The 15,780-nt window shown below is 43.5% G+C and overlaps 1 protein-coding gene across 9 annotated transcripts in view; it reads right to left on the bottom strand.

The window, feature by feature from the left end:
- Positions 1-15,780, bottom strand: part of ARMH1 (armadillo like helical domain containing 1) — an 89,141-nt gene that overhangs the window by 72,304 nt on the left and 1,057 nt on the right. For 7 of the 9 annotated variants that reach the window (XM_049879086.1, XM_049879093.1, XM_049879083.1 and 4 more), the window contains exons 2-3: positions 2,197-2,309; positions 909-1,135 (exon numbers count right to left, since the gene is read on the bottom strand). In XM_049879086.1, the coding sequence (XP_049735043.1) occupies positions 909-1,114 (206 nt within the window). In that variant the 5' untranslated portion in view covers positions 1,115-1,135; positions 2,197-2,309. Of the gene's footprint in view, positions 1-908; positions 2,310-15,780 lie in introns of all 9 variants that reach the window. The other 2 variants (XM_049879084.1, XM_049879085.1) reach the window with 2 other exon arrangements.

Here is a 15,780-nt window from a genome sequence, read left to right as displayed (position 1 = left end):
ACCGCTGTGTGACCTTCCACCAGGGGCAGTGAGGGGCTACAGCCCCAGCCGGGGAATCAAACCTGGGGAGCGGGAGACTGCACAGGCGTGACACCCCAAAATAAGTCCTGCTACGAATCCCAGAGGCCTCCAGGACAGGAGCCATCTTGGAAAGCTGCTGTGCACACCATAGTCAACATATCCCTGCCTGTGTCTATGAATAAACATGAATCCTTTCCCACCCAAGAACTTTTAAAAACTCGGGCTGTCTTTTGTTCTGTGAGATGAGGGTATGCGTCGCTCTAGGCCCTTCTTGTCTCCGCTTGCAAGCCTCTTCAATAAAGCTTTGTTCCTGTGGAAAAATACATGCCTTACCTGCTCATTCTTGACCAGTGAGAGGCAAGAACCTTATTCCGGTAACAGTTAGACTGCAGTGAGTGGAGGATAAAAGGGGGAAGACATGGAGAGAGGATCGACTTTTTCAGGAAGCATCACCACGAAGGGTAGGAGCTGGGTGAGGATACAGGTTTGAGACAGGGGTTTCATTTTATTTTTTAAGGTAGAAGAGATTTAAGCATCAGGTACATGCTGATGAAAAAGAGCTGGTAATAAGCAAAGAGAAAAGACATAGGAAACAAAGAATAAAGACCTTAAGGAGATGGGAGGGGATTCAAGTGCAAAACAAATAGAGGAATACCTACTTCTTCAACTCTGATGTGAGCGAAAGAGGTAAGGGGTGAGAGCTAAGATAGACTTATAGGTGGGGAAGACAGGAAGTTGAGGAAGTTGTTGACTTTTAGGATGATATTTTTATCACCAGATGTTCTACTCTAAAATACTAGAGAGAATCAAAAGAAAAGCTCCTCTAACAACCCTCTTTTTCTCTTTTGAAGATTGCATCATTTTTTTCCCCCTTGAGCAAAGGATACGTGAGTCTAAGCCAGGTGGTCAGCCGTACCAGGAACAAGCTGGCTCCCTGGGAAAACTCTTTCTCCAATTCAGGGGCAGTCTTGCCTTGGTTGGTTTCAATGAAACTGCTGAGGATGTGACTCCTTGCCACTTTGCCAGATTTGTCCCAATCCTGTAAAAAACTTAAGAGCCTGCTAATTGCTGCCTGCTCCTTTATAGAAGTCATATCAATCAGTCCTGAAGTTGTCTACAGAGGGAGAGAGAACAGACAGGTTACCACAGTATTAAGAGCCATGCAAGCCCTATATGTGACTCTGTGGGTTTTGCTTTTCCAGAAGTTAACTGGAGGAAGGTTGAGCCTCTGTAATCCCCATGGGTGTAGCTACATTTAGAATACATCTCTAGGACTAGGGATCTGATACTTGAATATGGACTCTCTGGCTGTTTTGTAATGGAATTACGAACACCCGGGTAGTAAAAGTCTGCTCTTTAACAGTTAAAATTTTTACCTCTTTGGCATCTCTGCTGATGCCAGCAACTCAAAGGACCACAGCTCCAGGTGAGATGAAGGTGCTTGCTAAAAACCTGGGTCTCTCTAACACCTCACTTCACACAGGGTCACTTCAGAGATTTGGGGCCTTTAGAAACCTGGCCCACTCTTATGCCAATCAGCTAAGGTAAAATGCTCCTTCACCTTGTACCTTGGGCTTTTATACTAACTCTCTTAAAAATAACTTTTAAAAAAAGTTAGTGGGAAGAAAAAGTTCCCATTCCCTAGTTGGATTAATGGACTGTGGTTTGTAGGAGTCTGTGTCCTTGGGAGAGTATTTTCAGTGGGGGAGGGAAGATTTAAAATAAACCCGTTTTCCAAAAATAGTTGTGATTGAAAGTGTTATTATCCATAACAAATGTTAGTGCTGATGGGAGAAAGGCATGTGCGATTCTTTTGTCTAACAGACAAGTGAAAGTCATATTTCACATTATCATGGGGTTTTCTGTGATTTACAGAATATTTGTGAAACATTACTTGCAGGGGCCATGATTGATATGGAGAGAACAGCTTGTGTGTAGGGGAGATGTGTATTTCACGAAGACTGTTCAACATGAAATTTACAGTCCCATAAAGTGCTTCTACATCTTCACCAGAGATCTAGTTAAAAGGACTTTACAGTCTGAAACATCCTAAAATTGATTCTAAATTAACGTTTCCTCACATGTATTTGAGATATTGATGGGGCCGAGCTATCAGAATTTTATTAGGAAGCAATAATCTGAGGCATGCCGAGACAGACATACATACACACCAACCTCCACTCCTCCCCAGAGGACACTGGATATGTGCTCCCAGGAAGGGCGTCCACGTAGCCTCAGGGATGGAGAGAAACACGAAATTCTGCCAGCCTTAAGAACCAGGTGAATTACTGTGGGTCAACATAAACACAGGAATGACCAAAATCCCTCACAGGATCATACATTAATAATGGTGAATTATAGCCATAAGTCTGAGAATAATTTCCAGAGGCCATGGCCCCCTTCAACAGCTAAAGTGCCCTCGAGAAAATGGGGATGAAGTAGCTGTTCTAGATCCCAAGGATGAGTGCTTGAAACACCACCATTAGCTCTATAAGGCAAGATAACACCCCGTGCCCCTTCCCTGCCTCAGATGGACCATTTCTAGGCCCAAGCTCAAAGTGCCAATGAGAGATGCACCCAGCAAACTCCAGGACACCAAGGAAACTTGCAGTAGGACTCTCCACATAATGGCCCCTGAAGGTGTCTTAGGCCACAGTCTTTTCCTGTTTTCTCTTGAAAATAGGAAAAGAAAACCAACAAATGCAGTAATACTGCCCATCCGGTGGCACTGCACAGGTGCTGTGGGAGATGTCAAGATGAACATGGTGCTGTTGGGAGCCCTGAGGAGCTCTGAATCTTGTGGTAGAGTGGAAGGAACACAAGCAGTCACACTGCGTTCAAGGCCCAGCTCAGCCACTTGTTTAGTTAAAACTCAAAAAGCAACAGTATCTGCCTCACCCCCCTCCATCCTCTAGCCTCAACCCAGAGAAGACCCACTTTCAACTTTTTGCTATTTCTTCTGGTTTTTACCTCCGTATTTCCAAATATTGAGCTTATACTAATATTACTTGATTTATAAATTTCAGACAATATTTATTGATTTCTTATTATGGCAGTTGAGGAATTAGCTCTTATACCTCTCTAGCCCCCATTCCTGTCCCCTTACCGCCACCCTCACAAATGAATCCCTGGGTGGTGCAAATGGTGTATGCCCCAGGCCTGGCTGCTAACAGAAAAGTTGAAGGTTTGAATCCACCAGAGGTGCCTCTGAAGAGAGTCCTGGTGATTACTTCCAAAAAACCAGCCACTGAAAGCTCCGTGGAGCACAGTTCTACTCTGACACACACGGGGTCATCATGAGTTGGAATTGACTCGACTGCAACTGGTTTTAGCCTCACAAGATATAGTTAAATCAACAGTGTTTACATTATTGACTAATAAACATTGTTTATTGTTCATAATAGCAGTAACTATTGTTACATTTTCTTTCTCTTACGAGTTGGTTTAACCTGGAGTTAACAAGTGTCTTTTCTTTCTTCAGTTGCTAAGTTTTCTAACTAGATAGACAGGTGCCATTGAGTCCACTCTGACTCACGGCGACCTTTTGGTACGACAGAAGGACACATTGCCCAGTCCTGCGTCATCCTCATGGTCACCAGCAAGTTTGAGTGCATCATTGGCTGTTGTGCCATTTCATCTCACCGAAGGTCTCTCTCGCCCTTCCTTGGCCCTCTACTTCACCAAACACTATGTCCTCCTCAAGTGATTCATCCGTCCTGATGATGTGTCTAAAGCAAATGAGTCAGTGTTCTGCTGTGATCCATAAGGTTTTCATCGGCTACTTTTTGGAAGCTGACTGCCAGGCCTTTCTTCCTAGTTTGTCTTAGTCTGGAAGTTCCACTGAAACCTGTCCATCATGGATATCCTGCTGGTAATTGAAATACCAGTGTCATAGCTTCCAGCATCACAGCAACACGCAAGCTACATGGTAGGACAAGCTGACAGATAAGTGGTAGAATTTTCTAACTAATCTCTTCCAAATGTTTCAAATATGTAGCAATAATGTTTCTAAATGCTCAACCTATAACTGATTAGGCCCATCTTTTCCCTGGAGACCCCTCTCCACAGACCTGTTTTTCTGCTCCCATTTGGACTGGTTCCTCCCTAAGCCTGGTCCATAAATGTTGTCCTGGAATTTCCTTTTACCATTCTCTGTTGGATGCCCTATTTCTTGAATCATGTATCTTCGTCCTTCTTGGCTTACTCCCTCATTTTGTTGAAGCACATTCTCTAGTAGCTTCTTAAGAATTATTTTTGTGTGTTTTTCAAAGGCTGAACAAAACTTTTTTCTACCCTCATGATGAATGGGCTGGGTATATAACTCCGGAATTAAGCCTCTCTCAGGTTGCGTCACTGTCGGGAAGTGCAATGCCATTCTGATTCCTATGCCTTTGTTTGTTTTTTCACTCATGAAGCTTTTAAAGGCTTTTGTGAAATTGTATGATGTACCTTGGTACAGGTCTTTTTTCCATTTATTATATGAGGCCCTTGATGGGCTCTTGTAATCAGGTACTCTGTCCTTCAGTTTTTGGAAATGCCTTTTTATTGGGGAACCCATAAATGTCAGTCAGTAGAGGTGTCTTTTTTTTTTTTTTCTAGGAAAGGTGGGTAGGAGTGACAGATGCCTGGCTGTGGGCATCCTGGGAGTAGGTTTGGGCAAGGGGTTGAGGCTACCACAGCCCAGTGCGTAGACCTGCCCTTAACCACTCAGTTTTCTGCCTGATATCTCATCTCTGCCCTTCAAACTATACCTGGTGTCCCTGAGATGGTGGCCTTCAGAGTTCCTTTCTCCTTATGCGGCAAAAATAGTTGTTTTGCTGCTGAGAGAGGAGGTCTGAGGTGGGGGCAAAGTGCTCTGTACATAGACTTCAGCCAATCCCGGTGTTCAGCCTCGTACCTCATTTATGACCTTCTGTGGGAACTTGTGCTTCCAAGCACTAAGCTTCTGGGAGGTTAAACTGGGTGAACTGACTTGCTTCTTGCTGGTAATCTCCCTCTGTTGGCACTTACCATAGTCTGTAACTTCCTCTGCTTCAAGACAATTACCATTCCCCCACCTGCCTGCTACCTTCCAAATATTTGCTGAACTCTTTCATCAGCTGTTGTCTCCATTCTCATTCTCTGAACTTTTGTGAGTTAATATCTTCCTATATTTCTTTGGTGTTATGCCACTAAGGTTTTCAGAGTTCACGGGGACGTAAAGGGCGGTAACCAAGCTGCCATGTTTAATCAAGAGTCTCCAGCCACTTATTCTTTACTTATTTTTATCTCAACATTTCTTCTAAATAAGATTTGATAAGGATTGCAAAAAAAAGAAACATTTTAAGAAGTAATTAAAAAGAACATCAAGAAAAGGAAAGAAATGTGCCAATTTCAAGAATCAGTTGCTAGGATAAATCCTGTAAACTTCTCAGACACCAAGGTAAAAGGGGAAAGATTGTGTCTTTCAGGGTGATAGAGGAAGGAAGGAATGATGATGGGAGAAGGAAGTAAAGTTTTTTGAGTATTTATTCTGAGGGTAATGGGGATAACCCTAAGAGCTAACTAAAGACAATATACACACACACAAACACACATACATAGACGTGTTGTGTATATATATAATACCATATATATTATATATAATGTGGAGCCCTGGCAGCGCAATAGTTAAGAGCTCAGCTGCTAACTAAAAGGTCAGCAGTTTGAATCCACAAGCTGCTCCTTGGAAACCCTATGGAGCAGTCAGTCTACTTTGCCCTATAGGGTTGCTATGAATCAGAATCAACACGATGGCAATGGATTTTGTTATATATATTAGCTTTACTCCTCTTAAGATCCCACAATTTTCTTTTTTTAATTTATTGTGCTTTAAGTGAAAATTTACAAATCAAGTCAGTCTCTCATACAAAAATTTATATACTCCTGGTTGCTCTCCCCCTAATGAGATAGCACACTCCTCCTCTCTACCCTGTATTGCCATGTCTATTTAGCCAGCTCCTGTCCCCCTCTGCCTTCTCATCTACCCTGCAGACAGGAGCTGCCCACATAGTCTCATGTGTCCACTTGAGCCAAGAAGCTCACTCCTCACCAGTATCATTTTCTGTCTTACAGTCCAGTCCAATTCTTGTCTGAAGAGTTGGCTTTGGGGATGGTTCCCATCTTGGGCTAACAGAAGGTCTGGGGACCGTGACCTCCGGGGTCCTTCTAGTCTCAGTCAGACCATTAAGTCTGGTCTTTTTACAAGAATTTGAGGTCTGCATCCTACTGTTCTCCTGCTCCATCAGGGATTCGCTGTTATGTTCCCTGTCAGGGCAGTCATCGGTTATAGCCGGGCACCATCTAGTTCTTCTGGTCTCAGGCTGCTGTAGTCTCTGATTTATATGACCCTTTCTGTCTCTTGGGCTCATAATTACCTTGTGTCTTTGGTGTTCTTCATTCTCCTTTGCTCCAGGTGGGTTGAGACCAATTGATGCATCTTAGATGGCTGCTTGCTAGTGTTTTATGGACACGACAATTTTCAGATGAGGAAACTAAGGTTTAAAAAAGTTTGCTCATTTATTGAAGGTCTCACATCCAAAAATTGGTGGAACTGGATTTTTAACCCAGATTTGTGTATTACTCCAAAGCCTAGGTTCTTGCCAAAGTGCTAATTCTGCTCTCTCCAAACTGTCACCAACAACCTCTTGTCAAATTCAGTTGCTAGCTTGTAGTCCCATCTTGTTGATGTCTCTGATGCGTTGACATTGCACTGCTGATGACTCTCTTCTCAAAACTCTCCTTTCCTGACCCCACTCTCCTGGTTCTACTCCTGACTCTGTGGATCCTCCTCAGGTTCCTGTGCAGGTCCTTTTCCTGTCTTCAGTTCACGTCCCACGTTTTGCAGTCTCCACTGCCAACACTTCAAATTACATCACAGGCTTATGACTCCCAAATCCACATCCCCAGTCTGGGCCTATGAGCTCCTGATCCCTATGTTTAAATGGACTGTCCTTATTGGTCTAAGTGGACTTCTTTATTGGTATGCCTCACAGGCACTTCAAATCAACAAGTCCCAAAATGAGCTCCTCAACTCTCCCACACCTGCTCCTTCCCCTGTGTCCATCCTATTTCAGTGACTTGGCTACCTCCCTCCTAGTCACCCAAGATCTATCTTTGACTTATTCTTCTCCTTTGACCTCCTTATCTGAACTGTTGCCAGGTTCTGCCAGCTTTACCTCTAGAGGGAGTTCAAATCAGCCTATCTTCATCTCCACTGCCACTATCTTCATTGACACTCTTATTTCTCACATGAATTACTGCAACAGCCTCCTAACTGGCCTTCAGATTTATCCCACCCTGATCTCCAGAGTGATGCGAGACATTTTTCTAGAACGCAAAACTGACAGATTTCCCTTCTTAGAACCCTTCAGTAGTTCCCCGTTACCCTCAGGATAAAGTTTCAAACATCTCAGCCCAAAGAACTTCCAGCTACCTTCTGGCACAACTGAAATTCCGCCCCCGCCCCCCCACCTGCCACATCACCATTTCCAGCAACATCACTGACCATCGCCTCCGACTCAGAATGCTGTCTCCCCTGATGCCTATCCACCATGATATTTCTCATGGTTTGCTGTCCTTGAGTCCCCAGCGCCTGTCACATTGTATGTAAGGCCTCAGTAAGTTGCCTCGGAAGACAGTCAAACATAACTAGGAATCCATCTGCCCCACCTCCATCTTCATTATCAGCAATTCCACTAAGCATGAAATTCAACAAATTGTGAGTGACAAGTATGTTGCATGCCTTGTGCTAGGCCCCTGGGGATAAATGTGAAAAAGACACAGTCCCTGCCCTCGAGGGTAGAGTTTGCATAGAGCCCTGTAAATGAGTAATTTCAACTCCAATAGTGTGGTAGGTGCTGCACCGGGGTAAGCACAGGGTACTTTTGAATATGAGGAAGGGCCACCTAACCCGGCTTTGGTCGGGTGGTGGCTGATGTGAAAGACTTTCCAGAGGAGATGCCGTCCAGGCTGAAAGGCAACATGCAGCTAGTCAGGCGAAGAGGTGAACTGTTCAGAGGGAATAAAGTATGCAAAGGCTCAGAGGTGAGACAGTGTACAGTATAAGGGAAGTGGCAAGATATGGGACTGAAAAAATAGAAGTCAGAGAATGAAGGGCCTCATATTTCCTACTACAGGGTTTGCATTCTATCCTGAGGGCAATGTGAGGGCACTGAAGGGTTTTAAGTCAAGAGTGACAAGAAGAGATTTTGTTTTAGATGTATCATCTCCACCACAGTGTAGAAAAAGGATTGGAAGGGGGCAAGACAGGTGTGGGGCACCAGTTAAGCGGTCATTCCAGTAACTCCACTGAAGATGCTGATGATATTAGGATTGGAGAGAAGTAGACTCTAGAAATGTCACACAGGGAGAAGTAACAGGACCTGGTGAGGATGGAAGAAGGGGAGCAATCAAGCAGGATGCCCAGATTACCTTGCTTCCTATTTCACAGAGAAAACTGGATTCATCAAGTGCAACTCCCCTGCCCTTCCATTCTTACGCATATCATACCAGCACCTAGCCTTCCCTTGTCTCAAACAATGACAAGGGCTCCTTTTCCATGTGTACTAGACTCCATGCCCTCTATGTTCAATCTTTCCATCTCCTCTGACTTGTCTCACACACTTGCTCAACCTCTGTCAACCAAGTAAATACGTAAACAAAGCCTTTCCTTGACTACCTATTCCTCAAGCTTCCATGATTCCTTCCTTTTTCAGCCCCAAATCCCTCCAATTGCTCCCTCTGGCCTAAAGGATAAAGTCTCAACTCAATGTAGCATACAAAGCCCTTTAAAACTTTGGCCCCAACCTAACCTCGTCTCTAGTCACTTTTGTATTACAACAAACCTCAACTTCCCAATTCCCCAGGTCCTATCAGAGCCTTCTGCATCTGAAAGCTGTTCTGCCATCAGGACAGACCAGCTTCCTCTTTGCCCTTTGGAAAATTCCCAGAAACAATTAGGGGCTCTCTGCTCTGTGGTCCCATCTAGAACACCTCTTCCCTTACTATGTTGTAAAACTTACCCCGTCTTTCCCACTAGAGTGTGAGTTCCTCAAAGGCAGGGGCTGGTCTTCCCTATCTGTGTCCCCAGGGTCTGGCATAATGCCTGGCACAAAATAGATGGTTAATAAGTGCTTCTGGGCGAATGAGTGAAGAAATCAGCCAGCCCCTGTTTAGATGGTTCTATTTGAATGTATATGATATGTAGGTCTATAAAACTACCAACTTCCCAAAGCTGCCATGTGCAAGGTGGCAGAATCTCCATCCAGGAAGGCCAGTGCAAAGTCTATGAGGCATTTTACAGCTATGACAGGAAATAGCAATGTCAGCAGTGGTGTCATCTTTGGACACTAAGGACAGGGATTCAGTGCCATGAACGGTCAGTTAAATTGTAATTGGAGTGAACTGTTTTTCTGCAAACCATAATGTTCTTTAGCTGCAGCCAAATGGCATTCAAGAAGGGGAAAAATTTTTTTGAAATGTCAAAGAAATTATTTCCAATTTGGTGCTCACAACCAGAGACTCTAATGATCAGCGGAAATGAGAAGCAAACAAATTAGCACTAATGGAAAATGGCTTTGGAAAAGAGGATTTAATTTATAGTCAACTGATCATGGCATGCGGCAATACGCAGTAAAAGTCAGCTTCACCAGCTTGATCATAAGAACAGGAGCACACATGGAGTGCCAGAGGAAAATATACGGATGCCATCATGCTTATTGGAGTCTCTCTGTAAGTGGCAGACAATTAAAACAGTCATTACGTTACCTTGGAGAGAAAATGGTCTGCAAAAAAATCAAAGCACATGAAATGAAAATCTGGATTAGGAATCTTGGTCCAAATTGGTTTGTTTGTGGCCTTCTCACCTTGGCAAGGTCTTCTGCAAGGGCCGCAAACCTACTTTGTCTTCAGCCAAGAGTGGACTCTTTGATTTTCATTTCCTCTCTATCTTCAGAGGTGATTAATAAATCTGGACTCATCCATAAATCATTTCTATGGCAGCCAAATGGTTCTTCTTCACACAGAGAAACTAAAATCACACATCTCAGAAACCTCAGCTTCCATATAAAGCCAAAGGTCCTTAGCAACAAGTGAGAGGAGGTATTAAAAATCAAGAGGTCAATAGGTCTTGTTTCTAAATAAAATTTCCTGAGGGTTTTTTTTTTTTTTTTTAATGAATCAGAAGATACATTTCTAATAGCAAGAAGCCTCCAAGGCATGGGTTGCCAGCCTGGCTCACTGTCCCCAGATGGCCCTGCAGAGAACAAGCCAGTCACTGTTACACACACACACACAGACACACACAGACACACACAGACACACACACACACACACACACACACAGCCAAAGTGGGTGTCCTCACCTTCACTTCCACCTCAGGCACACATGCACTTCTTTCTCATAGAGCCCTTTCTGTTTCCCACTCATTCCCACTCATGACTTCCCTACAGACTCCATCTGCCCCCATCTTTTCCCACATCCATCCTTTGTCTCCGTCCTCTCCTTATAGACTTCTTTTCCCCCATCTCCTCCCTGCAGAACTCTTTATCCTCTCCCCTGACCTACTTCGGTGTTATATGCTTCATCTTCATTGACCTAATTATCTGTCCTTCCTTCTCTTCCTAACCTTCTCAGTGTGATCTCAAAAACTATTGTTTCTGATTGGCAAAGTCTTTCCCACCCTCAGCTTCTCCACAGTCCCTCTGTTCACCTCCAACTGGCTCTACCTGAGGGATCCACTTCTACATAGCCCTCTCTTATGGAGACTGCTCATACTCTTACACCCAAAGGATCTCAGGGTTGGGGTGGCAGCTAGTGTCTCCTCACTGAAGTCCAATCCAGTTCCTTATTCCACTTCCTTCTTATGAAAATGCTTGCTACTTTGAGGGTCATGCTACTTGACTACACTGACCTCTGCCCTTCCTTATGCTTTTATAGTCCAGCTTCTAGAATAACTAGCTTTATTCATCAAGGACTTTGGTGCCTAGCTCACAAGCATCTCCCTTCCCTTCCCACCTTATTCCAGGAGGATTTTCATGGCTATATCGGTGTTCCCACCATCTCTGTACTCCACTTTGCAACCCATTCTCATGGCCACATTCTAGACCTTGTCATCACTGGAACCACTCAAATATCATTACTCCACTTTCTGATCACAACTCTCTCATTCAATTAGTACCAAGATATGGGTTCTCTGACCTCACTGGGCCCTCTAGTCCATGCATCTTTACTCTATCTAGCTTAGGTTCTAAGGTCCATCATTTCAACCATTTTCTTGCTAGGATCTTCAAGTTCCTTTTCCATTGCATCATCCACCTGGTAAAACCCAAACCAGGATCAACTCAACTAACCTCTCTGCACCCACCACTAGGTGGACGAATGTTCATGGGGGAAAGATACATATACAACCATGCAGACTGGTGCTGCTACAAATTAATGGTCACCAGCCTCAACAGGACCATCAGAACTGCCCAGAAGTCTGTATGCTACCTTACTCATTCATCTCACTCCCATTCTCTACTGCAGCATTTTCAATCTTTCTCTGCTCTTGGAAACCCCGGTGGCATAGTGGTTAAGAGCTACAGCTGCTAACCAAAAGGCCTGCAGTTTGAGTCCACCAGGTACTTCTTGGAAACTCTATGGGGCAGCTCTACTCTGTCCTATAGGGTCACCATGAGTCGGAATCGACTCAATGGCAGTGGTTTTTTTTTTTTCTCAAACCTCCTACACCATCCTTTCATCCCACTCTCACTGCCTGATATCATGTCCCTATTTCACAGAGAAAATAGGAACTATCAAATAAGAATTCCCTGAACTTCCTGTCACCAAACCTACTAACATACTAATCTCAACGCACTCTCACTTTCTGTTCAATTCAAATGTCCCTCCACTTTTCTAAGAGAATTTCTCTACCAGTGCTTTAGATCTCATACTTTATTCCTTCTTCAGGGGCACCACTCTCAGTTATCTTCTTTCCTCTATAATTTCGTCATTTTCTTCTTTGGTGGATCAATCCCAATGGCATTTCTCTCATCTGAATAAAACGCTGTGTCTCCTTCCAGTATTGCCTTCTCTCTTTCTTCTCCTAAATAACTGGGACATTTCTTAGAAATGCACTGTACATTCAGTCTTCACTCCTTCACCTTCCCACCCACTTCTTAAGCCACTGTTAATCTGACCTTTTCTACTGGAACTGTACTTCTAAAGATCACCAACAACTTCCTTGTTTCTAAATCCAGTGGATTCTTTTCAGACCTTATTTTACTTGATTAATCATCAGCCTTCAACACTTTCTTCCCTTGGCTTCTAAAACACCACATTCTACTACTGGTTTTCTTCTCACCATTTGGGACACTTCATCTGAACTACTTTCACGGTTCATTCTTCTTGGCCAGACCCTCAAATTTGGGTGCTTCTCCGGGCTTTATCCCAGGCCCTCTTCCTTTCTTATTCTATACATATTCCCCAGGTAAGCTTACCAAATCCACTAGTTGCTATCTATAAGGCACTACAGTCCCCCACATTTCTATCTCCAGTTTCGATTTCTCCTGTGAGAAGACTATAGGCATATTCAACTGCCTCCTGGACACCTCCACTTGGATGTCCCACTGGCATCTTAAACTCATCATTCTAAGACCAGAACTGACTCCTTCCTAAAAATGCTGTTCCTCTCTGGTCCGTTTGAGTAAGTCAAGAATCTAGAAGGCACCCTTCCTTTCTCCTACGTCCTTACACCCATCAGTCACTTTGTCCAGTTCTTTCCAGCTCATAAGTCTATAAGAAATCCATCCCCTCCTCTTCATTCCTGCTGCCACTCCATCCCTTACCCATTGCTGTCGGTCCATTCTGACTCACAGCAACCCCATAGGACACTGTAGAACTGCCCCATAGGGTTTCCAAGGCTGTAATCTTTATGGAAGAAGACTGCCACATCTTTCTCCCATGGAATGGCTGGTGGGTTTGAACCGCTGACCTTTCAGTTAGCATCAGAGCACTTAACCGCTGTGCCACTAGGGCTCCTTCTCCATGCCTTAGGCCACCATAATCCTTCCCCAATACTGCAACAATTTTTTAACTGGTCTTTCTCCTTCTCTCAATCCATTCTTTGCACTGATCTTCCTAAAACACAAGTCTGATCATTACTCCCCTGATTAAAGCCCTGCAATGGCTTCCCATTGTCCTCAGCACAGTCTAAGATCTTAGGGGTAAAACGTATTGGAAAATTTTTACTATCAGTAAGATCTACTATCTACAAGCGCAAAGCTGAGCTTAGGATCAAAGACCCTCCTGGATCTGGGCCTAACTCTTCTTCCAAGGTCACTCTCACACTAGTCTCTCCTCTGGCTAGAAGATACCTTATGCAGTTTCTGGCACCCATTCTCGGATTTCCCCTCTTTGAGTTCCTGTAAGGAGTTCTTTTCCCTTCAAATCTCTACAAGTCTTTCACGGCCCAGCCTAAAAGCCATTCCTGCTGCCATCCCTCTGAGTGAGTTCCTGAAATCCTTAGGGCCTGTTCTTTCACAGTATTTATCTTTGGCACAGAATTAGAGTTGGTTCATGCATGGTATCTCTCCCTCTCATGTTAAGGCTTATGGAAATCAGGCCAAAAGCTTAATCTTCACCTACAGCCCAAGGAATCTTACTTAGCTCAGTGTCTGGTACATAATAACCCATTGCTCTCATGTCGATTCCGAGTCACAGTGACCCTATAGGACAGAGAAGGACTGCCCCACCAGGTTTCCAAGGAGTGGCTGGTAGATTTGAACTGCCGGCCTTTCAACAGGTGCTCAGTAAATATTTGTTAAATGTATGGATAGAAAAGAATTGAGAATCCGGACATAAATCCATCCACATATGAGCAGCTGATATTTGACAAAGGCCCAAATGGTAGGAAACCCTGGTGGCATAGTGGTTAAGTGCTACGGCTGCTAACCAAAGGGTTGGCAGTTCGAATCTGTCAGGCACTCCTTGGAAACTCTGTGGGGCAGATCTACTTTGTCCTATAGGGTCGCTATGAGTTGGAATCGACTTGATGGCACTGGGTTTGTTTTTTTGTTTTGTTTTGTTTTAACAAATGGCGCTGGCATAATGGTATTCATCTGCAAAAAAAATGAAACAAGACCCATACACCACACCATGCACAAAAACTAACTCAAAATGGATCAAAGGCCTAAATATAAAATCTAAAACGATAAAGATCATGGAAGAAAAAATAGGGACAACGCTAGGAGCCCTAATACATGGCACAAACACTATACAAAACATCACTAACAATGTATAAACACCAGAAGAGAAATTAGATAACTGGGAGCTCCTAAAAGTCAAACACCTATGCTCATCCAAAAAAAAAAAAAAAAATTTTTTTTTTTTTTTAAGACTTCACCAAAATCTTAAAAAGAGTACCTATAGACTGGGAAAAAGTTTTTAGCTATGACATTTCTGATCAGCGTCTGGTCTCTAAAATCTGCATGATACTGCAAAAACTCAACAGCAAAAAGACAAATAACCCAATTAAAAGATGGTCAAAGGATATGAACAGGCACTTTACCAAGAAGACATTCAGGCTGCTAACAGATACATGAGGAAATGCTCACAATCATTAGCCATTAGAGAAATGCAAATCAAAACTACAATGAGATTCCATCTCACTCCAACAAGGCTGGCATTAATCCAAAAGACACAAAATAATAAATGTTGGAGAGGCTGTAGAGAGACTGGAACACTTATACACTGCTGATGGGAATGTAAAATGGTACAACCCCTTTGGAAATGGATCTGGTGCTTCCTTAAAAAGCTAGAAATAGAACTACCATCAAACCAAAAAACAAACCAAACCCAGTGCCGTCGAGTCGATTCCGACTCATAGCGACCTTGAACTACCATACGACCCAGCAATTCCACTTCTTGGAATATATCCTAAAGAAATAAGAGCCTTCACATGAACAGATAATATGCACACCCATGTTCACCGGAGCACTGTTTACAATAGCAAAAAGATGGAAGCAACCAAGGTGCCCACCAGTGGATGAATGAATAAATACATTATGGTGTATTCACACAATGCAATACTACGCAATGGTTAAGAACGATGAATCCGTGAAACATCTCAGAACACGGAAGTACCTGGAAGGCATTATGCTAAGTGAAATTAGTCAACTGCAAAAGGACAAATATTGTGTGAGACGACTATTACAAAAAATTTAGATAAAGTTTAAACCCAGAAGAAAATATTCTTTGATGGTTACGAGGGTGGGGAGGGAGGGAAATGGATATTTACTGACTAGATAGTAGACAAAAATTTTTTTAGATGAAGGGAATGGCAACACACAACACAGGGATAGTCAGTACAACTGGACTAAACCAAAAGCAAAGAAGTTTCCTGAATACAACCAAACACTTCGAAGACCAGACTAGCAGGGGCAGGGGTTTGGGGACCATGGTTTCAGGAGATATCTAGGTCAAATGGCATAACAAAATGTATTAAGAAAAAGTTCTGCATCTCACTTTGGTGAGAGGCATCTGGGGTCTTAAACGCTAGCAAGTGGGGATCTAAGATGCATCAATCGGTCTCGACCTACCTGAAGCAAAGGGGAATGAAGAACGCCAACGACATATGGTAAAGATGAGCCCAAGAGACAGAAAAGGCCATATAAGCCAGAGACTCCATCAGTCTGAGACAGGAAGAACTAGATGGTGCCCAGCTACCACAGATCACTGCCCTGACAGGCAACACGACAGAG

The sequence above is a fragment of the Elephas maximus genome, chromosome 3 (assembly GCF_024166365.1).
Source record: "Elephas maximus indicus isolate mEleMax1 chromosome 3, mEleMax1 primary haplotype, whole genome shotgun sequence".
Taxonomy (NCBI): Eukaryota; Metazoa; Chordata; class Mammalia; order Proboscidea; family Elephantidae; genus Elephas; species Elephas maximus.
The sequence above is the reverse complement of the archived record's forward strand: the minus strand, read 5'-3'. Positions and strand labels throughout refer to the sequence as shown.